Genomic DNA, 17,044 nt, shown 5'->3' with positions numbered 1-17,044 from the left:
AGGACAAGTCAGTGGTCACTGTACCCCATTTGGGGTAAGATGGTGATTTTCTCATTTTACCACTGCTTGTATTTCTTAGATCACATCTGAACAAATGGTGTGAGATGCGATTTACATTTCCTTTTAGACAACTCTCACCTTGGGCCTGATAGAAATAAAGTTGTCTTGAAGGACAGAGTACACTAAAGGAATGGAATGGAAGTTTCTCTTGGGTGAAAGACTAAATCTTTCATTTAGGAGAAAATCATAAGCAACTGCTCTCATTTCTATTAACTCGTTTTCAGCCGAGGCTGGGGGTTCTGTCTTGATGACAACCCCAAAAAGAAAGGCTTGAAGTCCAACGTCATTGCCCCTGGAGTGATCTATGATGTTCACCACCAATGCCAGCTGCAGTATGGCCCCAATGCTACCTTCTGCCAGGAAGTAGAAGTAAGTGTTGGGTATATTGGTGCCTCTGGTGGGTATGGGCAGGGCTTAAGATCCAGCATGCTAAAGGAAGGGCCAAGGAAATATTTGGAAATCCGAAGATCCAGAAATGGAAACTTTCTATTCATGGCAAGATGTCTGTAAGGCAGAAGGACTGAAGTTGAGGTCATTTATATTCCTTGACCCACCTCCTTGGTATCCTTTGCAACTGGGTGGTGGTTAAGAAAATTCTGCAGTGATTTTCAAGAATCACAGTTATTCACACCTGCAGACTCCATAGCAACCAACTTAATCCCTTAAGTTGCTCCCTTTCCTGAATTTCCTTTCTGATTGAAGAGCACCTCCAGATGCCAAAGTAGGAATAAGATTTATCCCTAATTCATTCTTCTCCTTTATTTTCTTCAACATCCAAGTGATAAGTCAAGCCCTGACATTTAACCTCTGATGGCATTTGTGGCTCTGACCTGTCATCTTCATTCTCACCACTGTTCTCCTGATTCAGTTTCTCATTACCTCTCCTTACTATTGTAATTACCTCCTACCCAACCTCTCCCTCTTTCACACTCTTGCTTAAGTTATTTCAAAAAGACACAAATCTAACCGTGGCTCTTCTCTGCTCTTAGGGTCTTCACTGACCACAGGATAAAGTCCCAACTCCTTTGTATGGCATCCCTTTGTGATCTGGATCTTGCCTATTCTCTGAACTCATCCCTTTTAGTGCGCAAGTGTCAGTGTTAATACACAGACGTGAACAAGGCAGGTCTCGTTGACCCCTGCCAGATTCTGTGCTGTGTACTGAATAGGGTGAAAAAGATGAGACCTCAAAAACGAATAAGGTAAATTCTCTGACCTTGAGGAGCTCATTCTCTGGCTGGGGAGGCAGACAGAGAAATTTCAATACAGTCAGATAAATACAAAAAGAGACATAGAGAGAGAACACTGAAGAGGAAGTAACTGCTCAGACAGAACAAGCAAGACAACGGACAAGGTAAGGTTGTCGCAGAAATCCCTCACCTTACTTCGAACTGGTTGCCAAGTTATGCTAATTCTGCCTCCAAAATATCTCTAAAGACCACCTGTTCCTATGATTTCAGTAGTCCCCTGATTGGTCTCCTTTCTAAGACTCTGACCACCTCCCCTCCACTCTGCTCCACTCTCTAAAACACAGCCAAATCGACCTTTATGAAGGAAATCTGATGGTGTTCCTCTCTTATTAAAATATGTCACAGCCTCCCTATGCCCCTACAATAAAATTCAAATTCTCTAAAGGGTTTAAAAGAGGCTTCAGGATTCACCCTCTCTCTCACTCTTTGGCCTTATCTCTTAAAATATTATTTTAACCCTCCACTCTCTAACCTGGAATTCTAAGTATATGTATGTTGGATTTTATCACTAATCTTTCGTATCTTGAAATCTCTCCTACATATTTTTCATCTCTTCACATCTCTGCATTTTGTGTAATTTCTTCCTCTTTCCCTTCCAACTCACTAGTTCTCTTTTCAGATATGTCCAGTCCTTTGTTTAACCTGTCTATTGACTTTTTGATCTCATTTATGGTACTTTTTTAAAACTTAGAACAGTTTCTTTTGTTATTTTTCTAGATTTCTCTGCTTTTCTTAGATCTTATTTCTATTTCAGACTTTCAATATGATCTTCTCCTTCTTTAATCACATAAGACAAATTTATTTTGTAATTTATAATTTCAAATTATAATGGACAATTCTGATGTCCAGAGTCTGTGTGGGTCTGCTTCTCCTATTTGGGGTTTCTTCTGGGTCTCACTTATTATGTATTATTTCCTTTTGTCAATTTCTGCTTTTATTGTGAACTCTTGGTTATGAAACTTCATGTCAGGCTATTCTTTAGGGTTTAGATGGAAGGCACATTCTTTCAGAGAGAAATTTCACTGCCATCCCTGGGTCCATTTAAAATAAATTATTGGTTGGATGTTGTTTGACTACCTACACGAGTGAGATCAGGGCCAGTATGGATACAAACTCTCAGGGGTAACATTTTACCACTCCTTCTAGAGTTAAAGTCAAAACAGACAAGTTTCCCAGCTGTGTTCCAAGGTTTCTTTCAGTCAGGGGGTAGTCCTTTGGGGTTATGGCCTTATATGAGGTATCAAATCCAACTTCCCGCCCTACATAGACGTGAGGCATTTTCTCCAGTGCCCAAGTGACCATCAAAACTAAAATCTAAGTTACTAGGTTTGTATCTTCAGATTAACAATTTCTCCTACATTTTTAGCCTCTGAGGATTTCCCTTACTTTCTTACCAATTCAGGAATGTGTTTAAAACATTTAGAATCTTTTATCCAGGATTGTAGATGTTTTATAGAGGTAAGGATTTTTCTGGTTATCTCTGGTCAAATCTTCCTTTATATTCTGTTTATCCATACTGAACAACCTCATTCCCTGTAAATGCTGGGTTCTCCACTACCTCCAGAACTTTACATGCTCTGGTTCCTTTGGACCATCCCTGCTACTCATCATTTGAGTCTGAGCTTAAATATCACTTCACATCCTATTGTTCACATCTATGTATTTTTTGACAAAGCTTTTACTAGACTATATTATAGTTGCTTCTTACTTGTTTATACCCTCCCCTACTATATTGTAAGCTTTCTGAGGGAATTTTTATTCCTGACATTCAGCAGTACCTAGCACATAGTAGGCACTCAATCAATAAGTGAATGAAGTCTTCAAATCCCTGCATATTGCATCCAAGGTAACCTCATCATTTTCAATATTAAAAAAAACATAAAATACTAGAGAATGTAGCATCATCCTTCTTTATTATAACTTTTGTTTATCTTGAAATAGTTTACATCTCAAAAGAAGCTGCAAAAATAGTGCAGAGAGTTCTTGTGTATCCTCACCCAGAATATCATTCTTTATAAATGCATTATGAACTTATAAGAAAGTTTAAAAATATCCTGGGGGTGGGGGACAAAAAAGGAGTGATAAGCATCAAATAACTAAAGGGCTTTGATTTTAACATCTGAATGGCAACAGACAATGAGATGTTCACCTTGAGCAGCACAGTGAGTTAGGGCTGAGACCCCTACCTGAAGCTGGGAGCCTTTAAGAGCTGTTACACCTCCATGACAGAGTAGATTAGAAGAAATCCACCACCAACAAAGGGAGATGACAGAGAAGCATCTTTTATCTCAGCCTGAGTTTTGAGGGAGAAGGATGCTGGTGGATAACTTTCTCACTAGAAACTTGCTACCATGGGCCAGCCTCATGCCAATTTAGAGTTCATATTTATACTCTTGCATGGTTTGAGAACCCCCATACCAAAAAAAATTAACATGAAAATATTTCTGACCTGATACTACCATGGGATGCCTTGTAGAAACAAAGGTTGAAAAACTGCCCTGGAGGAACACTCAGCTAAGGATGCACAAAACTCCAATAGATAAAGCTCTGTTCAGTTGAGTTCACAATTCAGCACCTAATTAAAAATGTAAGACAGTCTATCTTCAACTAAATGAGGAAAGACAATAAACCTTCAAGAGCTTTGGATAAGTGAATTTTTTAGGTAGGGATAATAAAATAGATGCATAAAAGAGGAGTTTTATATAAGAACAGGGGGAAAAAGCACTATATGATATATTTAAAGGAGATGTGAAGAACAATTACAACCTCTAGAAATGAAAAATATCGTGATTGACTATAAATTTAGTGGACGAGTTACACAGCAGACTTGACAGAGCTGAAGAAAAAATCAATCAGTTGAAGTTTAGAGTTGAGAAAATTACTTCCCATCCCACTTGAGTGTTTCTGAGAGTTGTGTGATGGAGGAGAGGCTGTCCTTTTCCTGAAAGAAATCCAGGCTTTTTCAACTTTTATGTATAAGAAAATTGAGAGCTAAAAAATACGAAAGTAAAGTTGAAACATGAAGGATGGAATAGGAAGATCCATCAACAATAATTGTGAGTTGCAAAAGGAGAGAATAGTTGCAAAGGTTGTAATCATGGAGAGGCAAGAGTTAGAAAGATAAAAATTAAGAATTTTCTAGGGGCTTCCCTGGTGGCGCAGTGGTTGAGAGTCCACCTGCCGATGCAGGGGACACGGGTTCGTGCCCCGGTCTGGGAAGATCCCACGTGCCGCGGAGCGGCTGGGCCTGTGAGCCATGGCCGCTGAGCCTGCGCGTCCGGAGCCTGTGCTCCGCAATGGGAGAGGCCACGACAGTGAGAGGCCCGCGTACCGCAAAAAAAAAAAAAAAAAAAAAGAATTTTCTAAAATAGTTAAAAATACAAGATCTTATGATGAAGGAGCATATTGAATATAGAGTACAGTAAGTAGATGGAATGATGGCAGATGGGTGGATAGAAGAAAGACTAAAAGGTGAATGGAAGCAGCTGAGCCATTTCAGATGCTATGTAAGAATCTTGTCAACCTTCCCTTGTTTCTACTGCAGGAGGAGAAATGTGAGGGAATATTCAGTTCACTCCCTGGCAGCTAAAACAAGCTGGCTATTTTGGGTAATAAGTAAATAAGCTGAGGTTTTCTGGATGGAATAGTTTTCACTTTCCTTCAATGAGCAGGCTCAAGTTATAACCGCACAGCTGTTTGTAATCAGATCACCTTCCATCACAGTCTGGATTGCTCTTTGATGACTACTGTCACCGGTTGCCCTGCCTAAGGGCAATGAGTACGGGATATTGTGCCACAGGTATAGAAATTCAACTCTTGGGAAATGTGTTTTACCTCCCATTTTCATGTTGCCTAGAATGGCCTACAGACCACTGTTTATGAATGATGACAAAGTCCAAGTTAAATTTAAACTGAGGGTTCTTGTGTGATTGCTTTGCATCACATTACTCACTAACAACCGCAGCATTTATTGTGGGTATGTGGGTGAGTGTGTGTATATTTTACCATCACTGTAGAAATGCTTTTGTGCAAGTTTTGACAGTAAAAAAAAAAGTACGATCTCATGTTTGTTTTCCAGAATGTTTGCCAGACACTGTGGTGCTCTGTGAAAGGCTTTTGTCGCTCCAAGCTGGACGCTGCTGCAGACGGGACGCGATGTGGTGAGAAGAAGGTGACGTGTCAGTGACGTGTCAGTGATGTGAGGAAGGAAGGTGGTGGGTGAAGGGCTTAGTGTTCTTGGAGAGAGCAGAGGAGAAGGCCCTGGAGAGCAGCTGCCTCTGGGTGAAGCCAGATCATCACGCAGTCAGACTTGCCAAAGGAAAGGATTCCACTTCCGTGACTCCTTTTGAGCCTTCACTTGAAACAAGTAGTTAGAGAGAGAGGACCATGCTCCAATTATAAAACATCTGGCCCATCTTTTCCCGATGAATTTCTGTGGAGTTTGTGGTCAGTCACATCTGCTGGGCTTATCATCAACCTTCATTTTGACATTTCCCCCCCTCCATATTGGACATTGGGAAGGACAAGCCTGTGGTTTCTTCTTTCCAAAGATGCTGAATTTAGACCATTTGTTATCTTCTTTCTCATCATCTGACCTGATTGCATTTCTTGAAGTCCTATGCACCTTACTGAGCAGGAAAGCCATATACCCAAGAACTCAGAGATGTTAGATACCCTCCAGACGACCTAAGAACAAGATAATACCTGCTGCTCAACGACACCATTTGGGTTCGTTGTGAGCCTAAGATTTATGTGTTTAGTGGTCATTTTTACACAGCTTGAGTGTGGCCTGACCCATCACTGAGATTACAGAACTTGATCAGAATACACAGTGACCAGAAATAATGAGAAAGAGGAGGCCAGCAGATGAAACATGCCCAGATCCTCCAGGAAATATGGCCATTTCTAACAACCAACTTGCATTTCTTGTTTCCCTTTTCCTGTATTCACCCTCCTAAACTGGTAGTTGTTGAAGGATTCCCTTGAAGAGGGAGAGAGTGGACTTTTTCCTGAGCCACTTGAAACACCAGAACTGGAAACAATGGGTAGAGTTATAGGAAAGCAGAATTTTTTCTTGATGCCTAACTTCAGCTTCTTAACAACTTGTGTTTTCCGGCAATGAGTGGACATTTTGCAGGAGGATGTTATCTGTTGCAAACATTAAATACCCACAGAGACTATAGAGAAGTGTTATCACAGTGCCAGTCTGCAAAATGTTTGTTACAGTCTTCAACAAATAAGAAGCTTGTACCAGAAAGTAAATCAATTATGTTACTGAACAACTATATTACTAAGCATATTCAGCTGACATGCTTTTCATAGCGAGACTTTCTCAGTGAAGGAAGCAGTGTGTTGACTTACTTCTGGTGTGCAATCTGCCAGTCACACTTTGAGTAACACTCCTGCATTCACTGCAGCTAGGCACTGTAAAGTTCCCTTTAATTCCTGAAATTCTGTGAATCTAAAACCCAAGACTCTTGGAGGAAATTCTTTTATGAGGCTTTCTTTGTGCTACATCTGATGTGTGACTTGTAGGAAGTCTGCTTGCTCTGGGAGAACTGGGTTTAGACTGCTAGGTTTCCTGACTCAGGTTACTATGGGAACCTTACTGACTTATGCATCTCCTGCCTTTTCCCTTTCCAGTGGTGTATGGCTGGCAAGTGTATCACAGTGGGCAAGAAACCAGAGAGTATTCCCGGAGGCTGGGGCCGCTGGTCACCCTGGTCCCACTGTTCCAGGACCTGTGGAGCTGGAGCCCAGAGTGCAGAGAGGCTCTGCAACAGCCCTGAGTAAGTCCAGCCAAAGATATTTCCCTTCCTTCCATGAGCACTGGGAGACTAGTCGTGGACAGCATGACTTCAGTTGCCCCAGGCCTCCTGAGGGAAATCAAATATGTTCCCAAATATGAAAGGGAGACAGGAGGAAGATTCATAGAGTGTGAAAAAAATGGTGGTTCTTTTTTGCTTTGTTTCCTTTTGGCTTGGCACTGGATTCTTACTAGAACTTGGGTAAGTAAGCTGATTCCATCATTTGGAGAAATAAGCAAATTTTTTTTAAAAGTACAATCTATGTGAAAGACTTTAGGAGATTACACAATTAAATCCTTCTAAATAACCCCATTCTATCAGTGGGGATTAGTTATACCCAATTTTGCTGATAAGATGGCAGCTTTCTTTCCATCATAATAATGTATAATTTTATAAAAATATTCTTCTTCCCTTAGGTGACTAATTAAATAGCTAGGCACATTTTTTGAGGATAATTATTTTTAATGTTTTAGATTAGCATTTTGTAAACCTCAGAGTTCCATATTAGCCTGTCAAGGATTCCATAGATGTTATTTCACAAGTGGCTTTCAACTTTTTAATCAAATTGCTTATTTTTTTCATATTTTAAGTTTGTATAATGATATTATATATGAATTAAATTTATATTTCCTTGATTTCCAAATATATATTACATTCTTAATTTCATTATTTCTCAGTATACTAGTTCCCAAGTATAATTTTTAAAAAGTGTACTACAATGCCTCCTGTAAGTAAAAAATGTATTAAACTTCTTTTACCTAGATTTACATTAGTCTGCATTAAAGAGTAAGCATCACATTTTTTAAAAGTGATAAATATGGTTATAATTCTCTCAGTGTTTCAGTTCCAAATCTTCTCCTTTTTATAATAAATATATTTCTATATGTATATATCTGCATGAATATATATATATACATATAAACTATATATATATATACATATAAACTATATATATATATATACATATATATATATATATATATAATTTCTCCTAGGGGTTAATAAATTAACATCTATGAAGAGTTTAACACAATATCTACTACATAAAATTGTCAGTAAATTGTAGTTATTATGCTATCTTTACCATCTCCCATGCATATAAGTAAGTGTACATTTGAGGAATTTGGACAAAATTGTTTTAAAATCTTACCTTTTTGTTTAAATACAAGGTTCCTGAGACTTCAAAAATTCAAAACCCGAAATCTCTTAAAAAGTATTTTTACAGAATATCTTTATAGTTTGTTTCAATGTGATCAGAAAAGTGATTTCCATTTCAGAGATCAGGAAATACAGGTGATTTGTTCTAGGACCTATTGTCATTGTTCTGTATCAGCCACTACCAGTCTGTAGCCTTCCTGGGAGGATGGCCAGTGATCCATGGTTGTTAGAAAAGGGACATCCTTGTTGAGGAAATGAAAGATGATCCTCTAACTTGGCTTCAGGGGGAAAAAATGGCCCCAACTCCCACCTCAGAAGCTACAGTTTGTCTTAGAGTCTCCTTGGATGAGTGACCATGTCTGATCTCAGTAGGTGGTGTGCTTAAGTTCATTGAGAACCATAACAATGGAAACACAGTAACAGATTCAATTCTGTGATTCAGGTCACAGACTCAGGTCAGTGCATTACCGACTGATGCTGAGACTGTATCTTTGATATGTATCGGTCAGCTGTCTAGTGAGAACCCAGCAGGGCTTGGCTCACAAAAGGCTCTTGGATGGAAATGACTTGGAGAGGTGCCAAGTCATAGAGTGTCACTCCATCATCACAAATTGGAAGCCAGCCTACCCATAACTCTCAAGGACAATTCTTAGTCCCGCCTACAGGGAGTTAATGAATGTGAACTGCCTTGGTCAAAGAATTATCTTTGGGTGTGATAAATGCAGGAAGTGCCTACAGTAGGATAATAAAGTGTCATTTAAGAGGAGAAGGAGATTACTTCTGGCAGAAATTCAGGGAGAATTCATGATGGAGATGGAGATAGCATTTATTGGTCCTTAAATCACAGGCAGTATGTAGATGTTTAGAGACTTAAGAGAGCAGAAATCTATCTAGAGGCACAGAAAAAAATAAAAGCAAATAAGTCAGCCTGTATCATGGGAGCAGTGTGCAAATGAGGAGGAGTGTGGGAAGAAAAGTTGTTCAGGTGAGGTAAGTCAGTATCATGAGGGCCTTGGATGCCAAGCTCAAGAGGCTGGACTGGATTCTGTGGCCATGGGGTGCCATTAAAGATTTTTAAACAGGAAACTAAAATAATTAAGGCAATCATAAAAATTAGCCAGAGAAGAGTGTGTACAGTAGGTTAAATGAGGAAAAAGAGGGCAGACAGGAATGGAGATAAGGGGTGAACTAGTTTGGTGATTGTGGGAATGAAAAGGAGGAAACAAAACTAAAGTCACAACTGATGACCAGGTAACTAATTGACCATGGGGTCAAACTATTTCAAAACAGGCAACTATATACCTGGGACTGAATGTTCATAGGCAACAGCAAAAAATGTGTGAAATTTGAAGAATTTATTCAAATGGTGAGTTTTGAGGCTAGAGAGGGACATAGTTTGGCAAGGAAGGGGCATGGCCGGATACCAGAGGATTTTTAACAGAAAATGCTGGCCTTTAAGGAAATTAAAGAAGAGTTTGTGTGTTTCATGTGTAGACCAAAGTTTGGAGGGAAATACTGCACCGGAGAAAGAAAACGCTATCGTTTGTGTAACATTCACCCCTGTCGCCCGGATACACCAACATTTCGGCAGATGCAGTGCAGTGAGTTTGACACTGTTCCCTACAAGAATGAATTCTACCACTGGTTTCCAGTTTTTAATCCAGGTAAGGAGCTATAACAGTATATTCTAGATCTAAGACTACAGCCATTATCAGAAAGCATTTATCTGTCAGGGTACCTGTGATGCCTTGCAAAGTTCAACAAAAAGAGAATTGTGCCATCAAGAGTTTTATATTTTAGGAGGTGGAGACACTGACCTAGTTAAGTGGATCAGTAAATGTTGAAGGTGAATATTCCAACTCCATGCTGAGCTCTATTGGAGATAAAAGAGAAGTTTATCAAACATGATGGCTCACTTCAAAACAGCTGAGGTGCAACTAAGCAATAAGTGGGGCTTGTAGGTATTCAGAAACTAATCACTGATGAAAGTGATTGTTGATGAGCATGTGGAACTGAATGTAATTTTGGCAGAAATTCAGAAAAGAAGATCATTTTGGTTTTGGAGTAATTTCAAAGAAGTCTTCCAAGGAAGTAGTTGATGATTCTTAAGCATGAGTAGTATTTCTCTTGGCATAAGGGAAGGGGAAGCCATTCAAAATAGAGTCATCAATTCCAAGTGAGAGAAGAAAAGCACAAGGAAAGACAAGATGGTAGAAAATGAATGAGAAACTTGATCAGGAATGAGTAAAAGCCAGCTCTGGGCCAGAAATCAACATTTTTTAATGTATAGGACAGTATAAGAAGGGTAAAAAGTAAAATCAAGCATCTAAAGGATGCATATCAGAGGATGGGGGCATAACAGAGTTGGAGAAAGGAGCAGCAGCTTTGGCAGTGCTTCCCTTGAATCAGCACCAGTGACGCATTCTCTCCTGAAAATGAGGAAGAATCATTGACTGTGAGCTATAGATTAGCCTCAAAGAGTATCTGTGCTATTTGTTGTTATTCTAATAGAGAATGTAAGAAAGATTTTCCTGAGTTAAGGAGATTTGAGACAAGGTAGTGAAAAGTAACCACGTTTTTTGTGATTATTCAGTTTCTGAAATGCAGCATGATAGAACAGAAGAGGACTTGTAGATGTCAGCCAATGAATGAAAATTACATATTTGGACTGTTAGGAAAATGATATAGTCAATTGCTTTTGGAAAAAATAGTGCTTTTTCTTTTTTGTGTCTCCAAAATATCCTAATGGCTGTTGGTTGTCATGGGCAACGTCTGCTCCTTGTCTCCCATTGTTTAGCATCATTCATGCTCTAGGGGAGTGAGTCATTTGGTTTTTGGTGCAATTTTACTTTATGATCCAAGCACTCGAATACAGGAAAGCTCATGTATATACTCATATGGGTGCAAAAAAAACAAAGATAGTTTTGAAAGGTATAGCCAGTTGGTACTACCTATACCTGTATTTTGGACATTCTGTTTCGTTGGAACTAGTTGAGTCAGGAGTACTATAGACACTGAATGAACACCCTTCCAGGACTAAAATGGCATAGCTGCCTCAGTGTTGTGACAGGTGCTTAGTTTGGGATCCCCACACAAGCCAGATTCAGGGTTGAATTTGTGTCTGCTGGACTCTGATGGCTCAAGTAGCTGGATTTAGAATTAAAAGATTTGGTTCAGCTTGACTTTTCATTGATTTACAAGCATTTATCTTGTGCCCACTTTTTGCATAGCCTAGCAATAGGTATTAAAGAAATGAGAGCTATAAAAGTGGACACAGATTTCACTCACTTTAGAGTGATCAGTTTGCATCTGTATTGAGGCTGTATAAACCATGTGAGGGAATTTAGCTGAGTGCCATCTGCTTAACTCACCATCTACCTGGGCTGTAAGCCTCCATTCTCCATCCCAGTGGTTTTCTTACAGGCTCCTGTGCTGTCATTTGAGCATAATGACTTACCTGCTAACCCAAGTAACTACCACCTTGACCAACACACTGATTTCCTTCCCCCATCAACCTCTATCCTACAGAGCTGCTATTTTCTTAGTTCTGGGCATCCTGGGTGACAACAATGTGGCATGCATGACAACTCTGTGCAGAACCCTTAATCTGTGCCAGGCGTTGAGCACTTTACACCCTCCCAGCCTTTCCTTAGAAGCCACCAGAGGATAAACTAACTTACAGCAGAGTTCTCTACCCATTCAGTAGACGATGTTAAGTGTCTTAGTAAGTGACCTTTGGCAGATTTGCTAAGTAGCCAATGACAGAAGAAGAATCATAGGTTCAAACATATGGAATAAGCATAGAATCTCCATCAAACCTTGTAGTTTTCTAACTCTGTTCTAGGGCTTCCAAAAATGTTTGATTCTATTATAATTTCATTTTCCAAAAGAAATAATTTAAACTATTTTTAAAAGTGCAATAAAGAACAATGCTTACACTCAAAAACAGTATATATTGAGTTGTAACATATCAAAAAACACCAATACATTAACTTACACAAATTAATTTGGTTTTCTACAGACCTTAGAATAAAAGTCTCCCATCAACACAATTTAATTGAGGAATATCCTGAGATTACAGGTTAGGTTGTTCTAAACTGTTATCATTTACAGCTGTTTGTGTGAGTCAAGATTTTTCAATGCTGTACAAACAAAAAAACCCACAGAAAAAAATTAGGTGCTGCAGCCATATGTCTGTAACTGCCATCTGTAAACTTGATTTCAAAATTTTCTATTCATCTTAATAGTCTCTTTGGATCCCACTGAACTATTTTTAAGCATTATATACTTGAACTTATAAAATTTCTGCTTAATAAAATCCTGATTTTTATCTGCTTTATTTGCAATATCTTGATAAAAGAAAAATAATTCTTCTGCCTAAAGGGTTTGAAAACTACTAATTTAAATCAACTTACTTTCCAATATAGACATTTCCTTTACCAACACTCCTGGCAAAAAAAAAAAAAAGGCATCCAAACTCCACTTGATCATATTCATGGAAGCACCCGTGTGAAGAGCTGAGGCTATACATGTTCTCACTTACCCCCATCCCCATCCTTCAGAGATGAAGAAATGTAGTCTCAGAGAGGACAGTAACTTATTCAGGGTTATAGTGTCTTATATAATGGAGCTGGAATTGAAAAATACAGTCTGTTTGATTAAGAAGCTGAGATACTTATACTAACTTATATTCCTAGGGACTTGATTAGCCTATGTGAATAGAAATATGTTTACATCCTGCATCATCTATTAGGAAATGGCCAGAACCTGATCTTGGTGCCATCACTTTCTTGGAATCTCTCTTCCTTTTTGGATGTTTTTCTCAGAACCCCCAAATAACTCCTCATTAAGGCTAATTTTTTAGTTGTTGCTTCTGAATATTTCAGCCCTATCAATGCTTGCTGCCAGTGAGGTTTCCAGCATATGTGGAAGGTCTGACATGAGGTCAGACAACAGTCTGCTCCTCCTGGGATAGGATCCTTCAGGGACATCTGTAAGGAATTGTTGCAATTGCATTCCCTAGGAAACAGACTCTAAGACAGATACCAGTGTGCGGGTAGTTCAACAGGTGCGGAAGGAGAGGGAAGGAAGAGGGGTTGGGCAGGGGGAGAAGCTGGGGTGCAGAGCACAGTCTCAGCAGGGGGCTTCTCCACCCCTCGGGAAGCTCTACAGCTCAAAGGACCTTCAGAGTTGCTGCAGTTGAGGTGGGGCAGCCAGTCCTTGAAGCCCCACGTGGCCCAGACATTGGTGTGGTCTGCCCCAGGAAGGAGTGAGTGTCCTTGGGTAAGGAAGCTCTCTTAGGCCAAGGTGACTACTGAGGACCAGTGCTGGCAGCGCTCCCAAGAGCTGGACACCTGAGAGGACCTGGGCGCCGTGCACAGAGTTTATTACAAGAGTACTTGGTGTTTAGAAAGAAACAGGCTTTAAAGAGAGTATCGTTGCGGGGAGCAACCTGGGAGATCTAGCCAGAAGCCTCTCATTTCACAGACTAGGAATCTGTGGCTTCAGGAGGGAAAATGATGGAATAATAAGGATGATGTTTGCACACACCCCAAAGCCATTCACAACCCCTTCACTATCCTCTACAAGAGAAGAGGGAAAGCTAGAAGACTTGCTAAACTGTATTCCTGGGAGCCCCAGTTCCAACCAAAGAGATAAAGATGGCAGCTTTACTGGGTCAGGCTTCTGGGAAGGATTTTAATTGGTACTGACCAAGCTGCCCTCGGCCCCCTGCCTTTCTGCCTTTCACTCTGCCCTCGAGCTGCCTGGGGTACAGCAGTCCTATCGCAACCATGCTGAGACGGCTGAGAGGAAGACAGGAGGAGTATAGCCCCTGGATTTCTTGTTAGGTGGGAAAAATAAATTCCTGTCCGTTTAAAACAAGGAAGTGACATTTTTTTCTTTCTCTTGTTTTTTTTTTTTTTGCTACTTGCAGTGAAACTCATTTCTAACTGATAACGAGAACAGGTTATATTAAACTTATATCAGTATTTGTTCTGTGTAGGTACTTACACTCAACACTTTGTATGCATTTCCCTAATTTTATCTCCACAAGAAAATCCTATATGGAAATTTAAGGTTTTGACCTAATTCTTATGGATATGCTAATAGATTTAGAGAATGATTAACTTCTTAAACTCAGACTGTACAATAAAGCCAAGAGTTAGCCCTGACCTGACTCTGCAGACTAAATATTAACCATGGAAACAGAGACTGGGATAGGCCCATTACCTTAAGAACAATGCATTGAATTTTGAATTTTACCTAAGATGCTGTTCATGTTTTTTTTTTTTTTTAAATAGATGATGTTATGGCCAAGGAGCTCTGGTGGGAGGAGAAGAGCCCCCAAAACTGTTTGTATTATAACAAATGCTGGGTTTATTAAACTTATGTATCTTGCCTTGGAAATCAATTTTTTAAACATTTAAGCATTCTGACAAAATTATTACGTTTAGTAAACAATTTATAATAAGTTGCAATTCCAAATTTAGTGTCACAGTTCCTAACCATTTTAACTAAAAGACAGAACATAAACGTACAGTAAATAGCAAACATTGCTACATTTAGCGTAGTCTAAAACATCAATGAAGTGGGTTTAATTCATTTTTAACAATTCTATTCCTGTTTTCATACCTTTCTATAGTTATGGTAGCATATATTAATTTTAATGCCTTCTTATGTTTGATGTATATTTTGATATATTTGGAGATTGCAATATTACCTTATCAGAAAGTAAAAAAATACTATTTTAGACCAGCTGAAGTTACAGAGTTTGGGTAATTATTTGACTGATTTTTGGCTGGGTTTTTGGTCAGGACTTCTTGTTTGGTTTTGTTTTTGTTTGTTTGTTTTCCCTCAAGCTGATCTGAGCCTGGTCATTAAACTGGGCTTCTTTTTAAAGTTAAATGTTACTTATTAAAGCAACAAAACATTTTTAAGTTATGCCTTTTGCTTAAGGTTTAGTATTTCTTAAAATCTGGCAAGGAACCGCACACATGCACATCACAGATCTCTTCTGCTCATGCACGTGTTCCATTGTCCAATCAGACTTCACTTATAAGGCACAAGTTCAGACGTAAAATTATTAAGAGTTTTAAGACAGTGACAACAGAGCATTCAACCAAGTGTGAGGCCCAGGGTGACCGCATGGGATTCACACCCAAGGAGCCCTGCATGTAAATGGATTTTAGAAACTGGATTTTTTTAAATGGTGAAACTCAAATTTCAATCTACTCACAGAACACGAAATGCACCCAAATTTTTCCTTGACCTAAGAAATAATTTTTATCCTTCTTAGCAAGTTTTAGATTTCGCTTCTAATGATCACTTCATAAGATCATTATCCAAAAATGTTGGGCCGCCCTATTTTAGCAGAATTGAAAATTCAGCCTTCGATTCAGTGAGTTCATTCAGTTCCCTAAGCTTCCTTTGAGAGTATTAATCAGACAGTGTGAGGGGAGAGTTCACCAGTCCATTAGTTTTAGAGTTTTCACTCAGCTGAAAAAAATGGATTGAAAAGCTAGAAGAAAAAGATCACACGAGCCCAACGAAAGGATGTGTCTAGGCAGGTGAGTGTACCTGAGACGGTGAAACACTCAACTCTGTGGATGTTATGGAACAGACGATGTTGGTATCTGGGAGAGAGACTCTCTGATAGTCGGGTTGACCTTTGAGAACTAAGACCATCCGTTGCTCCTCCTGCCTCTTGGGGCAGAGCCCTGTGTCACAGGCCCACCTAATGACATACCCAGAGCACCAGGAAAGACAGAGAGGCCAGACGAAAGGGCAGGGAGGCAGGACTTCAGAGTCCACCTTGTAAACTGCTTCATTAGCCCTGAACCTTCAATTCACAATGGCCGCTTTCGAGCACAGCGTTCTTTCTGGCCTTGGGCACGCCTGTGGGTCATAGGTGTGCAGGCGCTGGGGGTCACAGCAGCAGGTTTGTGTGCTGCTGTTGTTTTTAGCACCGATTATTTACTAGGTATTCCTAAGACTCCATAGACCACTGTACTTACATTCCCTAGAAATCTGTTTCTTCCTTACTTCAGTTAGCCTGTCTAATCTTGAAGGATGTACAAATCCAGTATCACAGAAGCAAGATAAAGGGAAGTCTCAAAATGAGGGCCTCTCCTCATAGAGATGTGTCATGATTATCACAGGGGAAAGGAGACCTTTCCAGTTTTCTTGTTTGAGGGCCAAGACATTATTTATAAAATGAATATATGCTTCTTATAAAAATGCAAGTGTATACAATAGAATGAAATAAAAATAAATTCTTCTTAGCCCACCACATTTATTCCTCAGAGGCGAGCGCTGTTAACTGCAGGTTTCCATTTGCGCACAAATGGACTCATATTTTGCCAGTTCTGCAACTTTTTTTTTTTTTTTTTTTTTGTGGTACACGGGCCTCTCACTGTTGTGGCCTCTCCCGTTGCGGAGCACAGGCTCCGGACGCGCAGGCTCAGCGGCCATGGCTCACGGGCCCAGCCGCTCTGCAGCATGTGGGATCCTCCCAGACCGGGACACGAACTCGTGTCCCCTGCATCGGCAGGTGGACTCACAACCACTGCACCACCAGGGAAGCCCTCTGCAACTTTTTGACTGGTGGAGCAGAACACCATGGCATTACGGCTCACCTCATTCTCCTTAGTGACTGCATAGCCTTCCGTTATGTAAATGCAACTTAATTCATTTGTCCGTTTCTTCCTGTATAAAAAGTTAATTGCTGCAATGAACATCCTTGACCTCTGTCACTAAGGTCAAGGTTCA

The 17,044-nt window shown here is 39.8% G+C and overlaps 1 protein-coding gene across 1 annotated transcript in view; it reads left to right on the top strand.

Moving 5' to 3' along the window:
• ADAMTS12 (ADAM metallopeptidase with thrombospondin type 1 motif 12) overlaps positions 1–17,044 on the top strand; it is a 392,328-nt gene that overhangs the window by 245,254 nt on the left and 130,030 nt on the right. Inside the window, 4 exon segments of the mRNA XM_081230390.1 lie at positions 285–429; positions 5,389–5,481; positions 6,954–7,099; positions 9,770–9,939. Of these exon segments, the coding sequence (XP_081086516.1) occupies positions 285–429; positions 5,389–5,481; positions 6,954–7,099; positions 9,770–9,939 (554 nt within the window).

This window comes from Mesoplodon bidens (assembly GCF_964165515.1).
Source record: "Mesoplodon bidens genome assembly, chromosome: 4".
Taxonomy (NCBI): domain Eukaryota; kingdom Metazoa; phylum Chordata; class Mammalia; order Artiodactyla; family Ziphiidae; genus Mesoplodon; species Mesoplodon bidens.
Note: the sequence above shows the minus strand (reverse complement) of the source record. Positions and strands in the feature narration are given on the sequence as shown.